Genomic DNA, 14,648 nt, shown 5'->3' on the forward strand with positions numbered 1-14,648 from the left:
GGAAGGGGAAGGGAGATAAGTGGGACGTCGTTGGATTGCAATCGGATGGGTACTAGGTGGTGTATATAAGGAATGAGATGGGGGATTTGTGGAAAAGAAATATATGCAAAGCTAAGGCGCATAAGCAGGAGTGTACATGTGTGCGAGATTTGGGGCTCAGGGTGAAGGCTTTGGTTATGAGTGCAGAGACATAGAGCGAGGGATAGATGTAAGCGATGACAAAAAAGTTGTTTTGAGAATTGACGATAGGAAGTAGATCAGATGAGCAAGAGAAGAACAACAAAAATCGGAAGAGAACAACGATAATAAGGAGTGATGACACCAAAAAAGACAACAGAAAGAGGTTACGAATACGATGATTAAAACACTAGTCGAAGAAAAAGAGAAATTCTGGGAACCTAGTGTGATGGATTTCCCTGTTTTTGTAATAAATAAGGATTGGACTAAATTCGAGTATAATTCATACAAGAAGAAGTCTTTAAACAATAGGAAATATAAAATATGAGAGACTTACAAAATGAGGAAAAATATGGAAATCGAGGTTAGTGAATTGAAGCTGTCAAGGATTCAAGGAAAGGAAAGGAAAGGAATAAGCGGAAGTCTTGACTCTTGATTTCGAAGTTTTAGGTATAAAAATGATTGTTGGGCTGTGATAATTGGGTATCATGACTACTTGAGTCTCTCACAAGCTTTCCCCCAAGGTAGTTCTGACAGCGGGCAAAAAGGCTCTGGATAAGTACTAGGGGTGTACGACTGGTTTGGTAGAGGGAGATGGTAGTAGGAATTTAGGAGTGAGATTTTGCGGATTCAATACTGATGTTTGGGAATTGGATGATAGTGGAAATTATACACAACAATAATAAATGATGAGAATTAAGGATAGCGGGAAGGATATTGTATGCTCGTGAGAAAATTGTGAGATGGTTTGAGGAATTTTGAGATCAAAGGAGATGGTTGGAAAGGTTTGAGAGGAGACTCAGCTCCAAGATTGGAATTGCCCAAACTCTTAATAGGTTTTGATGATTATTGTGTTCGTTGTATGGAGAGTGCCATATGGATGGAGATTCAGTGGATTTTATAGTATGGAAAGAAGTGAAGTAGATGTTTGGCGAGCAAGGTGCCTGCCTGTATAGTGAATGTGAATTCGGTAGTTGATGACTCCCGTGAGGGGCATTTTAAAGTGGAAAGTAGTGGAAATGGGGTAGATCATTTCATTGGTTTAAGATAGTAAGACTATTTAATGTCAATACTTAAAGAGAATCATGATGGTGTTTCGGTCTTAGAGTGTAAAGGTGTTGGTATCAACTTGGTTGATAAAGTGTAAAGTACTTTAGTCTATTGTGGTTGTATTCGTTCTTGATCATTATTAACTATGGGAAGCTAGTATTTAATATAGTAGAAGTGCTAGCGCTAGTGCATACGCTAGTACATACGCTAGTGCAATACAGTGCCCTCTTTTAGATTACATGATCGATATCCCGACAAAAGGGTTAAAGATGGAGTGTAGCCGAATATTTGGAAGGCTAGAAGAACGAGTGAGCAATCGAAGAGTCTAATCAATCGAATCAGGTTGGTAACTTGAAAGCAATATTAAAATTGAGTGTATAGTTAAAATTTACTACTATACAATTTGTAAACTCTTCAAAATTATACCTTTTCAACTTGCTCCACCCCTCCAACATACTCTGCCTTACCCGATGGTTCTTCATCCAGTTTACCCCGTGGCACCTTGAGTGATAATGATACAACCTGGAGGGTTGAAGGCGCATCTCTAAACAAATTATTGAGAGTTTCTAAATTCTGATTCATCGTCTCCGGATAGAAGAAATACACTGAGATGGGAATAAGCGCCGAGATAATCGTATACATGATATAGTAGCGATATCCGATGGTATCAATGGCAACTGGTGTTACCATAACCACAACAAAGTTCCATAACCAATGATTCGCAGTTGAAACTGAGTTCATTGCCACGCGAAGTCGGACTGGAGCAATCTCGCTGCAATATAGGAAATTGGCACCCAGGAATCCGATAGGATAGAAGAAGTTGAATAGGAAAATGAAGAACGCAGAAGCAATGGCGGCACTCTTGTTCGAGGAGGGGAAACTAGTGCTAACAGCCAATGCGAGCATACACATTGACATACCGGCGCCACTAATGATGAATACCGCGCGACGTCCCCATCGATCAATGGCAACGAAAGCGATGAAGCAACAAAGGAATTTCCAGGTAAGGGCACAAGCAGCTAGGATCTTAGCCAAGCTGACTTCCAAGTTGAGATTTTGCTGAAAGATTGTCGATGCGTAGACCGAAATGAGATTACCTCCACACATCTGCTGAACAAATTGTAAGAATATGCATAGAACAAATCGGTAAAGCAACCTCTCCTTATCGTCTTTGGAGAAAAGCTGCAAGAGTGATGCACTATTTTCTGTTGCAAATTCAAGCGATGACTCGATCTGGGCAATTTCAAAGCGAATGCGATCATCTTCGACTGAAAGATCTTTGATCACTGAGAGATTCTCCGTAGCCTCGGCTGTTTTTCCTACACTAACTAACCATCTAGGAGATTCAGGAAGGAGAAAGACAACACCCATCATAACGAGTGAGAGCGGTAGGGAAATAATTGCCAAAGGTAATCTCCACTGTAAATTCGTGTTTGGAAGGTGGTAAAATGCGAAGTCTATCCAGTTACACACAGAATAGCCGAAACACATAAAGATACCTGCAGTGACAACATCTCGCCCTCTGTGAGCCGCGGGTGAACATTCCGCTAGCCAGACCGGTATCATAACACTAATCTCTCCAACTCCCATGCCTAAAACCAGTCGACCGATAACGAACTGAATTAAGTTATAAGCCGAGACTTGGAGAACTTGGCCAATGAGGGTCAAGAAAGCAGCGAGAAAGATTGTCCTTCGTCTACCTAGAAGATCTCCTAAAAATATGCATGATAAGGCACCCATTAAAGATCCGATTTGAAAAGATGCAATAACGGCACCGCTGTTGATTGAGTTGTGTGATTTGAGTGGGCCGGTCGTGTTGACTGTGTCCAGCGATGGAAATTGATGTGCCCAACTATGAAGTGTCGCTAAGGGGCCAAGACCAGCTTGGTTGTAACCAAACAATGTGAAGCCTGGTCCAACGATAAACGCAACCTGGGCAATTCTCAGGGCTCTGCCTCGCAGTCCCATATAAGAATTTTTAGAAGACATGACGGGTAAGACGAGATGGCCAAGACAAGTAGTAAGATATGAATGAGAGAGAAGCTTAAGGGGTCAAGAGAAATAAGAAGGCCAAGACAGGATCCTTTTATTCCTGGGGAAGCAATGATCCCCCGAACAACAAATCTGGGGAGCACATTATCTTGTGGAGTCTCCATTATCGTCTTCAGAATTTACTAGACAGGGTACTGTGAATTCTGTGGGGTTTCGTATCTGGAAAGTAACTTGCTCCGCATTTATTTGTTCGCCTTGAGAATTAAACCCTTGTTTCGGCTAATCATAAAATCGGCCAGCAACCAAGAGGGCATTTTTCGGTATCATAGGTATAGAGTATTACATGCCAAAAGCGATGAATAAAGAAGAATGCTAAGATCTGAGGCTCTAGCTAGCTAATTTGAGGACATTATCTCCAGAAGATTTGATGGTACAAGCAAAGTCGAAGTGAGTTGCTCCACAAGCGACGGTCGCTAGACCTGCCAAAAAAATCTTATCTTTCTAGCCGCATAACAGCGGGCCCAGTAATACCGGATAAGAAAATTTCCTCGTAAATCAGAACCTCTGTCATGCGCGAATTGCTTGTTGTTGACCCAATTTTCTCATGCTCCTTCTAAAAAAGAGTTTGCGTCATTATTTTGGGCGTGGTAATGGCGGAGATTTCCAACTCCGCCGCCCCGACCATCGCACCAATTGATTTGCGAATACCCCCACCCCAAGCGAGCTGTTCGTCTCAATTTGGAAGATCCAGACCAAAAATCCCAATGCTTTGGAAACAGTTGCATATGATTTCTCCTTGTTGAAACATCGGCAAATAGAATAGATCATACTGTAGATGTTGGTCTATTCGCCTTCACGTCACTTGACCGCGTCACTCCACCGCCTCACTCGTTTCAATCACTTTACGTTGCAAATTCTTTCAAGATAACCTTAGAGTATACCAGATATAATGCGGACTTCCGAGTTACACCTATAATATTGTCTGATATTGTTTTGGACTTAAAGAAATGAATGGATTAAAGGTCAGTACACTTATTGAAGCTTGTATCAATGACGAGTTCCAAGCACGCATTTATCGAGCCCCAAGATCTCTCCATTGACTGGCTCGTGGTGCAAGCGAAGTTGCCGCGGGATACATCGATCAGAGCCGAACTCTTATATGCTAGTTATTCAACAGTTCATCACTACCCACTATTCAATGCGACGTTTTCGTTCACTCTTGCATTTTATTTATGAAAATTTGACCACGTGTCCCCGATATGGGGTTACTGTCGTATTAAGTAGGGTTACCACGAAAATTGATGTTGTAGTACTAGTGATCGTAGAAGTTAGGAAGAGTATAACAGGGATTTTCATTCTGAACCAGTTGGTGACTGTTGGTGACGTGAACAGATGGATCCTTAGCTTGAATGGCTAACAGCTATCCCGACGACTAGCCGAATAGCAGCCGACTTCCGACAATTAATTTCCTCTATCCCCTAGACCGCCAACTTAGGACTCCTCGCGTATACAGGGTCATACTGACCAATCAAATCGTCAGGATTTAAAGAGATCTCATTATTTTGAAACGTTTTTTTATAATAAATATCAATCAATTAGGATTGTAATAAAAATAAATAGTATTTTCATTATATTTCTATATAATCTTATATATGTCTTCAACTTTTGAATAAATATTGAATTTTTGATTTGATATCTTATTATTATTATAAATTATTTATAAATCATATTTAAAGTTCTTTTTTTTTGAGAAGTAAAATATAATAATATTTATAAAGGTTTTCAATCAATTTTTTTTAATTAAAAACATATAGAAATAAACTTCATATATTTATTATAATTTATTTAAGAAATTTGAATCTTTAATTCTAAATATAAGCATTTTTATTTTTAATACTATTTATAAGATTATTGATATTCTTATTCAGTGTACGGACTACAAAGGAGTCCTAAGTTGGTGATCTAGGGGACATTGAGATCTTTCCTTCTCAAGATATTAGCTCTGCTATTTTCATTCGATTTGAAAATTAAATTTACTCATACACATTTCTAGGAACCCTTTCGAAGAAAGTTAGAAGAATGTCTCAGTCATTCTTAGCCAAGAAGAAGAGCGGATGTCTCCATATCCCAACACAGCTTCTTCTGGGGGTGGGCCTATGACTACTGTTATTACTAATGGCGGGGTACTGGCCCCTTCATGGTTTTATACAATGGGTCTGAAGACATACAGCCATTAGCCTAAATTGTAATCCAACCTCTTGCATTTTATTTGAAACAGCTTTTCTAGCTATAGAACTATTATCACTCAAATCGAATTACGAGAGAGCCAATATATTCTATACACTAACTTGGTTTCAATTCCCACTTTGATTACATAACTCTCAAATCTCTATCCGCTTATGATATCTTGACTATTCATAAAAACTAGCATATCTAGAAGCCTGCAGCATGAGCCCATCAATTATCATACTACGCAATAATCTTGAAGAACTTGAAGAGATTTGCTTAAAATCCTGCCTGGGAGTGTGTAAGTTAGTTACATTGGGTTTAAGTTCAACTGAAGCCTTTGAATCAATAATTGCACTACACGAGTTGCCGAGAAAGTCTGAGCTCACTAACTCCTCATCTTCAACTTGGAGGACACCAGATAGCTCCGGTTGAGCGGAAGTACGGAACTTGCTCATTGTTTCCTCGAGAGATCATGATAGTACAGTTTCGATAGTCCACCATAGATACGTTTGCTGTTGGCACCCGAACCGAGATACTAGAAACTTTGCCGGCCAGCTCGGGCAACATAGTTTTTATAGCCTTCGCTGCACCAGTAGTGGTTAGAATGATATTTCCTATTATTAAGCGTCCTGAACGCCTATCCTTCGTGCTATATCCATTTGGAACATGTTGAGATTGCGTCGAGGCATGTACGGTGGTCATGAAAGCGTGATGAATCCCAGAAGAATGCTGAAGGACTTTGGCGATGGGAGCCAAGCAATTGGTAGTACAACTATCGCAAGAATAAACCATTGTTTTTTTATAGAATCGCAAATAATTATCCGAATTGACTTTATCCCCTAAGGTATCAACTACAGCCGGAAAATATAGCCCATATACAAATAAGAACATTAATAACTTTACAAACTATATCAAATAAAAAAACTATTTAATTGAAATTTAAAATAAAAATTTACTTATATAGAAATAATTAGAAACTTAATTATAAGTTTTTCTATTTTATTTTAAAAATAAATTTGGTAAAGTTTTTAAATCCTATTATATTTCATATAAAAATAAATACAATTTACGATTTCAAAAACTTTCAGATTATAATATTTTGATTAACTAATAAGAAATTATAAGCGAATCCAGCTGTAGCTAGCACCTTAGGGGATAGACTATATTTGGTGCATCCGGGTTTAGTACCGATTTCAACCCTTTTTCGCACCCCCTATGGTGACATGTTTGCAGCAGCTGGCCGAAACTTTCCTGTGCATTCGGCAACGTAGTTCCCTCCAGGTTTCGTGAAGTTTGTTTTCTCCAAGTTACGCTCAGACATGAGTGCAATATGCTGGCCATCAATTGCAATGCTTCCATTAGGTAAGATATCGATTTGCGTTTTGTGGCCCATCAACTTGTCAAGAGCACCATGTATCGAGCCATGCATTAGTAAACGAATAACATCTTCAACCGAAGAGTAAGTGTGGTTGATAGCTACAACGGAGACATTGTCTCTAAGCAATGATGCCCGCAACAAGTTCCGACCTTGAAGCTTGATATACTAGTACTGACGGTCTATTGTATGTATTCAAGGCTTATTGACTCACCTATCTGCCCAAAACCATTAACACCTATGCGAGCATGGTTTGCTGACTGCAAAATGTTATCTTGGGCAATGTTTTGCGCTCCAAACGCTGGAGTAAAGGGAGGCAGATGTGTGGGCATAGACAAATGCACGTGAATTTCTGTATGTTTATTAATTCGATGATTGGACACTGAATAGCTTTACTCATTAGTAACGACTGTATATACCGCTGCAAATTCAAAGGGAAATTGAACCCCTTAAGCTTCAGGCGACCGACTGATCAGCTGGAGCCTCAATTGTCCGCCCGGATGAAATCCCGGGTTCTGTGGAGCGCCAGCCACCGGGAAAAGAAAAGTGCGTAGAGTTCTACTACGGATTGCATTTGTCCGTTGTGAATTCTACAAAAGCGCAATAACTCTTTTTCATTTGTTTCTAAGTTTGGGTAGCACTACGTACCACAACTTAGATAACCAAAATAAACGGCTTCATTTGAAACAGGAATACGACGATGAAGCATTGTTTGTGATCTTTTTGTATTGTGTATGACTTGGAGCTAGAAATACATTTTATGATGCGCTCTTGCAAAGGATTCTGCAATCGTTACGGTCTCACCAAGATCTTGTGTTTGTGAATTTCTTTGCCAGCTTAAAGAATCGGGGATGTCGCTCTCAAACTGGAGCTGAGGGTCCACAGGGCTCTTTTGCACTTCGACTGAGTTCGGGGACATTGCTAGACTAGAAATTGTACTAGCCATAGTCTCCTGAGTGAGTGAATCTGGACTTTCTGGAACATTTCTATGTCTTTCATTTGTAGGCTCCCAGTCAACGGATGGGATGTCATCGATTCCATGAGCAATATGTATTTCGGGAGTTGAAGTCTTTTCCGGTGGACCCCACTCCCTATCGAATGGCTCGACATATTTCGTTTTCCGAGACCACCATGTTTCCAGATCAATGTCTGACCCTAGAGGTAATTCTTGCCACTGCTCCATCAATTCACCCTTGGAGACTTGCGGAAATTCTCGACTTTCTTGGAATTTGGCATCAGAATGGTTGTACAGTCTCGATAGTGCTCTGTGTAGAGCGATCTCAGTCTCAATTAGGCGGAGTTCAATTCCCGCAAGGTAGCCGGGGGGTAAACCTCTGAATAGTAACTTGGTAAGCCATAACTTCACATGTACAGGATATGCACTTGGTACCTTTTATTCGCTTCGGAGTAATAGCATTGTTGTGGGGCTCCCTGGCATTTGGAGCATGTCGGGCTGTGATTCGTCAGTGTTCTCTCTTAGGGATATCATAGATGAACATGACATACAGTGTTCGATCACACTAACGATACGTATAAGCAAACGAAACAGGCTTGAATTAGGAATACACTTGCCTTACATTTTCTCTGGCGACAGGGCTCACATGCTAACCTAGCTACGGACAGTGACATTCTGGGTGAGATATTAACAGTTTGCGGGAAATGAAATCGAGTGGGGGGTTCCATCGAGTTTAATGTCGAGGAAATCTGCAACAGCGGAGTAACTCTGTTCTGTCCGGACCAGCGCGTGACGAGATTGTTGCTCAAAACAAGGGCGGTGAGATATCTTAGCGCAGGCATTTTGGTAGACTGTCACGTGAGTATGCATACCCCAAATACCAAGACATTCTCTCTCGTCTCCACTTGAATCATTCCCGCCCACATACTTGTATGATTGTCCAACAATTATCCAAGTCGCGACAACCCCCCCTCCCACAGCTTCTCCACCTCCACCACTCTCCTGATAGAACTCAATCCCCAGCTGAGATTCAACACTCTCGACCTACATGCTTCATATCTATGAATTTCACAAGATGACGCTTTGACGTGTCTTTCTTAATCGTAATGATTCCAACATCAAATGCTACCAATCTGGGCCCACACTCTCCACACAATGACAGCCATCGCAGCAAACGTAGGAGAGTCGATGATGAAGGTAGCCCTGCACGAGAAGTTGGTTTAATGAGAACAGGCTTTGATCAGAGCAAGCCCAGATTTATTGGTAGTGGAAGTGGAATTCATTTCATTCGGACAGTTTATGAGCTTCTTGCAGGGAAATCAAACTCGACACACATAAATCTGAATACAGCTACTCCTGCTTCGGAAAACATTGTGCCGGGCGAGGATGACCAATTGTCAGAATCTACCGATAACTCTCATCTTCTCGCCTCTTCCCCTCCATTTTTCCGGGAAAATGAAGTTGGCGATAGTTCCCAATTAAGCTCTGATCCCATCTCCTTCCATCAGCTCGTAGAATTTTCGGAAAGCTATTTTACCAACTGGCACCCTCTCTTTCCATTCCTACACGCTCCAGCAGTGCTAGGGATCTTTGAGGCAATCAGTCGACATGGAATTCAAGCAGTTGCACCTTCCGACGCCTTGATTGTGCGATCGATTATATCAATCGTAAGCAAGTCGAATATTCCCTTGCTCTGCAGTTCTACCGTGAGATGGTCCTAATTCTTGAGCCAGTCACTCGCAGACAGTCGCCAATCTACTAAGCGTCTTCCCCAAGTTCCTCGTCATCTCATTTTTTATAATAACGCAGAATTGGGCTCTACCTTTCAGCTTACTATGGCTCTTCCAGCAACTTTTGAGAATCTCCAAGCTACCATTTCTCTTGAGTTATTTTTGATTTCTATGTTGAAGTTTAACTATGCCAGTCGACTAGGTGGGCTAGCTGTTCGGTAAGTGTGTCGCCATTTATCTTTCTGTACCGACGTTAATAGGGGAGAAGGATGGCCTATGCTCTTGGTTGCCATCGATGTCCTGCCCGGTATGACGGCTTTACTCCTACGGAATCTCAACTGAGACGAAGAGTATTTTGGTCACTCTATTGTATGGAGCGGATGGTTTCGCAGTCACTTGGCCTTCCGTTAGATCTTCGAGATGATGATATAGACGTCTGCTATCCAGGCGAGGAGAAACATCTGCGAAGTGGGACTGATAAATTGAACTTGGAAGAGTCTAATGGTCTGTTCGTTACATAAACTGTCAGAATGATCTGGTGACTGATCAAAGTAACAGTGCACCAATTGCGTCTTCTAGTAGACCTTTCTAAACATTCTCGAATTCGTGGCCGTGTCTTGGAGCTTCGCAACAAATCTTTGTCCGGTCGTGAGGAAACCTTTGAGCGTGCTATGGAAATGCAAGTTGAGCTGGCGAAATGGGTGAATGAAGTCAGCGAAGAAGATGAAGATTCTCTAGAAGCTGAGAACAGCCCATCTTTATCACCAGCGCAAAAGTTAATTATTCAAATCCTGCAGCATGAATCAACCATAGCTTTGAATCGGCCATTAATCACTTCAAATTTGACAAATACTTATTCTCAATCTGCACTTCAAAACTGCATCGGCGCATCACGAGCAATCATTTCTCTACTGAGGGAATTTCAACGCAATAATGCATCACCAGATGGATCGCTGGCTCTGAAAGTCCCTATGGTCTGGCCGCTTTTTACGTGGTCCGCATGGATGAGCTGTTTTGTGCTTGCCTATGCCGCTCTAGAAGGGCATTGCAAACTTGGACCGGCAAAAAAGTTTGTCATCACTCTCCTTCCTTCTCGGCAACACATGACACTAACATTGTCAGATATGCTAAAGAAACGTTATTAATTCTAGAACACCTCTCATTACGCCAAACAGTGTGGCCAGACTCATGCGCCGATGCCGTTAAGCAACTTAGTCATGCGCTTGATAGGAGCCATCAAGCTTCATCAGCAATCGTCAGATCCAATCGGCCGAACCAAGGAACTTTCATTTCAAATTCACGGCACGCAGCTGAGACACAACATAGGAATGAAGCATCATCTCAATCTAATAATCGCACTTCCACTCTTGACGAAGCTTGTTACAATAGTCATTCGATTCGTACAGACATTAGTAGACCTCAAAATAGCAGTGAGTCCCAGAGGCGCATACCGCAAACTCCAATTTCATTTCCACGACCATTCAGCGTGCAGCAAGCCTCGACATTCTCACAAGGACCTACTTCAGAAAGAGATCAGGAAAACGAATGGGATCAGCTGGACCTTTATCAAGGAGGATTGTTTGATCCACTCATTGCGATGGACTTTTCGAATTTTGCTACGGGAACAACAGATCCGACCACATCTTTTGGAATGCGTTGACTAATAACCCGAATAGTCAATTTAAGCATCGAAGAGTACAAAGAACATTTAAAACTAAAACTAAAGATTAAACAACATCATGAAGTGGCATGACATCTAAGCAGAATTCTTTCCCTGAAAAAATTTCTGTATCTCGGCACAAACCGCATCGGTTACCTCTGCCGTCCTTGCATTTCCTCCAAGATCCTTAGTTACGATGCCCTAAGGTTGTTAGTATCTTTACAAACGATTTAATTGATATAAAACGTACCTGTTCGCACACTTTTTCAACACACTCTAGAAGAACTTGACTCGCTTCTTCCTCGCCGAGCCATTTCAGCATTTCCGCAGCAGTCCAGAATGTTGCGACAGGATTTGAAATTCCCATTCCAGTAATGTCAAAAGCAGAGCCGTGAATAGGCTCAAACATACTAGGATTCTTCCTACTAGGGTCCAGATTCGATGTTGGGGCAATACCGATAGAGCCTGCGAGAGCAGCGGCAAGATCAGAAAGAATATCAGCGTGCTACAAACTATCAGTTCAATGATTCTAAAACTTTCGGGCTCTCCTCCTGGTCATGATAGTACTCACCAAGTTTGTTGCGACAATTGTATCCAAAGACTCTGGTTTTAATACCATCCTGCAGGTCATTGCGTCTACAAGCATAAAGTCCATCTTTACATCTGGGAAGTCTTTTGCAACTTCTCTCGCCACCTCATCCCAGAGAACCATGCCATTACGTTGTGCGTTACTCTTAGTTACCACCGTCAGCATCTTTCGTGGTCGCTGCTGCGCAGTTTCAAATGCAAAACGAAGAATTCTATCAACAGCGTGTCTAGTGAAGATTGCTACTTCAGTCGCAGTCTCCCAAGCTTCACCCCGATGCGAACGACCGCCTTGTCCAGCGTATTCACCTTCACTATTTTCACGAACGATAACCCAATCTAGGAGCTTGCAGTCCCGAAGTGGAGATTTGGTTCCACGGAAAACTTTAGTTGGCCTAACATTTGCATATTGTTGAAAAGATTGACAGATGGCTAATCTGAGGCTCCAAAGTGAGATGTGATCGGGAACGTCTGATGATGATTAGTACTAGTTTCTCAATATTGGCATCCTGTATTCTTTACCTGGAGCACCAACTGCACCAAAGAGAATGGCATCATGCTTCCTTAACTCTTCAAGGCCACCTTCAGGAATATATTTTCCCGTCTTCTTATAGGTTTCCGAGCTCCAATCAAAGTGTGTGAAATTGAGCTTGAATGTTCCCATTGTCGTCGCGAGAGCATTGAGAGCTTGAATACCTGCATCGATGACTTCAGGTCCGATCCCATCAGCTGGGATGGACGCGATGCTATATTCCCTTGCCGAATTGATAGTAGATGGAGACATTTTAGCTGTACAATAAGAACAATCGGTAACCAGGAATGTAGATGAGTTATATTGAAAGATAAAATTGTTCTGATTTGACTTATATCGTATTTATTGAGGAATGGATGACTTAATAAAAGACTTGACGTAGAGATGAATCGGCAGGAAGGAAGAAGATTGTAGGGATAAGATCAATAGCCGATCCTAGTCGCTCGCAAGGATATCGGCGAAAGACAACTCCGAACCCCATGCTAATTGCAGATGTCGGGTACGAAGTCACCGGGGAAAGTAAACTCCGTTGCACTTTTGACGTGCGCACCTCATGAAAGATATGGGTTTTTGACAAAAACTGTTGCCGAATGGTTCAACAAGTGTTGCCATCAAGTCAAGTAAGTTGTCTATAGGCATAACCCAAATTTGTCAAAGGGCCGCTCTTGACTGCTCTTGCCGGTACTATGGCAATTCCAAACGATGTTATTCAGGAGATCTTGAGTTTTCTTGTCCCTCGAGTTCAAGCTCATCATGAGAAGTGGCAGTATCAGCAAACAGAATTCAACAGGCCATTTCTCCTTGCCTTATCTGGCTTGCAAGGTAGTGGCAAATCAACTTATGCCAGTCAGCTTGCATTAGCCTTGGAACACGAACACCAGTTTAGGGTCATCGTTTGTTCTCTCGACGACTTCTATCATGATCACGAGACTTTGGTTAAGATCAAAAATCGGAATCGGGATAACGGGCTACTACAAGTACGAGGACAGCCAGGAACACACGATGAAGCACTTGTGAGCCAGTTCTTTGAGTCACTCACTACTGGTATCATCAAGATTCCGGCATTTGATAAGAGCAGATTCCAGGGTGAAGGAGATCGAGTTCCAGAGGAAGATTGGAAGGTTTTTATTCCAAGTAAAGATAATATACTGGATATTGTTATCTTTGAAGGATGGTGTGTAGGATTCAAGTCATTAGAAAGAGATGAGCTCGAGCGAAAATGGGAAAGTGCGCAGAAAGAGGATCAGATGGCGAGGTCGGGTGAAGATGCGACGTTTCCAATAAATGCACTTCAAAATCATCCCCTTGGTCATCTCGAAATGATCAATGGCAACCTTCGTCGATATAATACAACGTTTATGAACCCAACAAACTTCGACGCTTTGATTCATCTCGATACAGAAGAGCTTGTCAATGTTTACAGGTGGAGAATAGAGCAGGAGCACAATATGTGGCAAGTAAAAGGCACTGGTATGACCGATGCAAGTGTCATTCAGTTCGTTCAAGGTTATATGCCTGCTTACGAATTATATTTGGAGGAGTTGCAAAGAAAGTCATTCGTTTCACGAGACACCGAAACCGCCTCAAGTACACAATTACGTCTTGTATTAGATAGAGATAGAAGTGTTTTAAAGTATGAAGAATTATAATTGAATTGATGTTTTTTTATTGTATTTAATTCTTTTATTGAAATTATTTTATAATAGTACTATTATATACTGAAGCTATAAAATATTATCAGAGGACGTAATGCCTTCTCCTCCTTCCCTTTCATCTTCTCGATAATTCGAGTAAATAAAGACCTCCTCATCTTTACATACAACTATGATAAGTCTATATGATTATTCCTGAGATATAGAATATCAGAATATCATGATCATCTCTCTCTCTCTTAATAGATTATAGTTACATACTGTAGTCTAATATATTTATATAAATATATTGTTACGGGTATTGATACGATGTGGAATCGATATCGGGCCGACTATTAGTCCGGAAGCGAAGAGTTTTCACATATATATAGCTTCAGGAAAGAGGTTTCGAAGGAATTAATGAAAAGTCTTATTCTAACCCTCTACCTATATTATACTAGTCGTCACCTTGTATTGATTCTAACATATATACGAAGCTCGAGTTTTTTTTTAGAATACATTTTACGGATTTCTCAGACTCTTTCTTCAAACAAATAATATTACGAATACAAAGTATATCATTTTGACGAACTTGAACTTATATATACGGAAATGTTTGGAAATATGAATCTATATTTATTGAATCATTAGGATCCGCTTCTACTGTTCACTTCGTATACAAATTCGGCATTCACCCCCCTGTCGCTTTAGGAGGAACTGTGGGCACAGACC

At 41.2% G+C, this 14,648-nt stretch overlaps 5 protein-coding genes across 5 annotated transcripts; 2 read left to right on the forward strand and 3 right to left on the reverse strand.

The window, feature by feature from the left end:
- Positions 1–1,647: 1,647 nt before the first annotated feature.
- EAE98_008830 (uncharacterized protein) lies at positions 1,648–3,216 on the reverse strand (the record flags this gene model as incomplete). The annotated part of the gene is made up of 1 exon (XM_038956453.1): positions 1,648–3,216. One exon carries the CDS (start codon positions 3,214–3,216, stop codon positions 1,648–1,650), a length of 1,569 nt encoding a protein of 522 aa, XP_038807165.1.
- A 4,352-nt stretch (positions 3,217–7,568) lies between these two features.
- On the reverse strand, positions 7,569–8,620 carry EAE98_008831 (uncharacterized protein; the record flags this gene model as incomplete). The annotated part of the gene is made up of 3 exons (XM_038956454.1): positions 7,569–8,157; positions 8,214–8,276; positions 8,433–8,620. The coding sequence occupies 3 exons, from the start codon at positions 8,618–8,620 to the stop codon at positions 7,569–7,571; spliced, it is 840 nt and encodes a 279-aa protein (XP_038807166.1).
- A 117-nt stretch (positions 8,621–8,737) lies between these two features.
- Positions 8,738–11,191, forward strand: EAE98_008832 (uncharacterized protein). Its single transcript, XM_038956455.1, has 5 exons — positions 8,738–9,445; positions 9,512–9,726; positions 9,777–10,012; positions 10,067–10,577; positions 10,631–11,191. Exons 1-5 carry the CDS (start codon positions 8,885–8,887, stop codon positions 11,166–11,168), a joined length of 2,061 nt encoding a protein of 686 aa, XP_038807167.1. The 5' UTR covers positions 8,738–8,884; the 3' UTR covers positions 11,169–11,191.
- A 73-nt stretch (positions 11,192–11,264) lies between these two features.
- EAE98_008833 (uncharacterized protein) lies at positions 11,265–12,537 on the reverse strand (the record flags this gene model as incomplete). The annotated part of the gene is made up of 4 exons (XM_038956456.1): positions 11,265–11,369; positions 11,419–11,673; positions 11,740–12,224; positions 12,276–12,537. The coding sequence occupies 4 exons, from the start codon at positions 12,535–12,537 to the stop codon at positions 11,265–11,267; spliced, it is 1,107 nt and encodes a 368-aa protein (XP_038807168.1).
- Positions 12,538–12,971: 434 nt separating this feature from the next.
- EAE98_008834 (uncharacterized protein) lies at positions 12,972–13,934 on the forward strand (the record flags this gene model as incomplete). Its single annotated transcript, XM_038956457.1, has 1 exon — positions 12,972–13,934. The coding sequence occupies one exon, from the start codon at positions 12,972–12,974 to the stop codon at positions 13,932–13,934; it is 963 nt and encodes a 320-aa protein (XP_038807169.1).
- Positions 13,935–14,648: the final 714 nt, after the last annotated feature.

The sequence above is a fragment of the Botrytis deweyae genome (genome assembly GCF_014898535.1).
Source record: "Botrytis deweyae strain B1 chromosome Unknown BDEW_024, whole genome shotgun sequence".
Classification (NCBI taxonomy): Eukaryota; Fungi; Ascomycota; class Leotiomycetes; order Helotiales; family Sclerotiniaceae; genus Botrytis; species Botrytis deweyae.

Bases quoted from the DNA above. Each gene is read 5' to 3' on its own strand.
- EAE98_008832 (XM_038956455.1), top strand. From the start codon at position 8,885: ATGATTCCAACATCAAATGCTACCAATCTGGGCCCACACTCTCCACAC. The intron at 10,013-10,066 runs GTCTGTTCGTTA...TCAAAGTAACAG, and splicing joins GAACTTGGAAGAGTCTAATG to TGCACCAATTGCGTCTTCTA. The intron at 10,578-10,630 runs GTTTGTCATCAC...TAACATTGTCAG, and splicing joins AAACTTGGACCGGCAAAAAA to ATATGCTAAAGAAACGTTAT.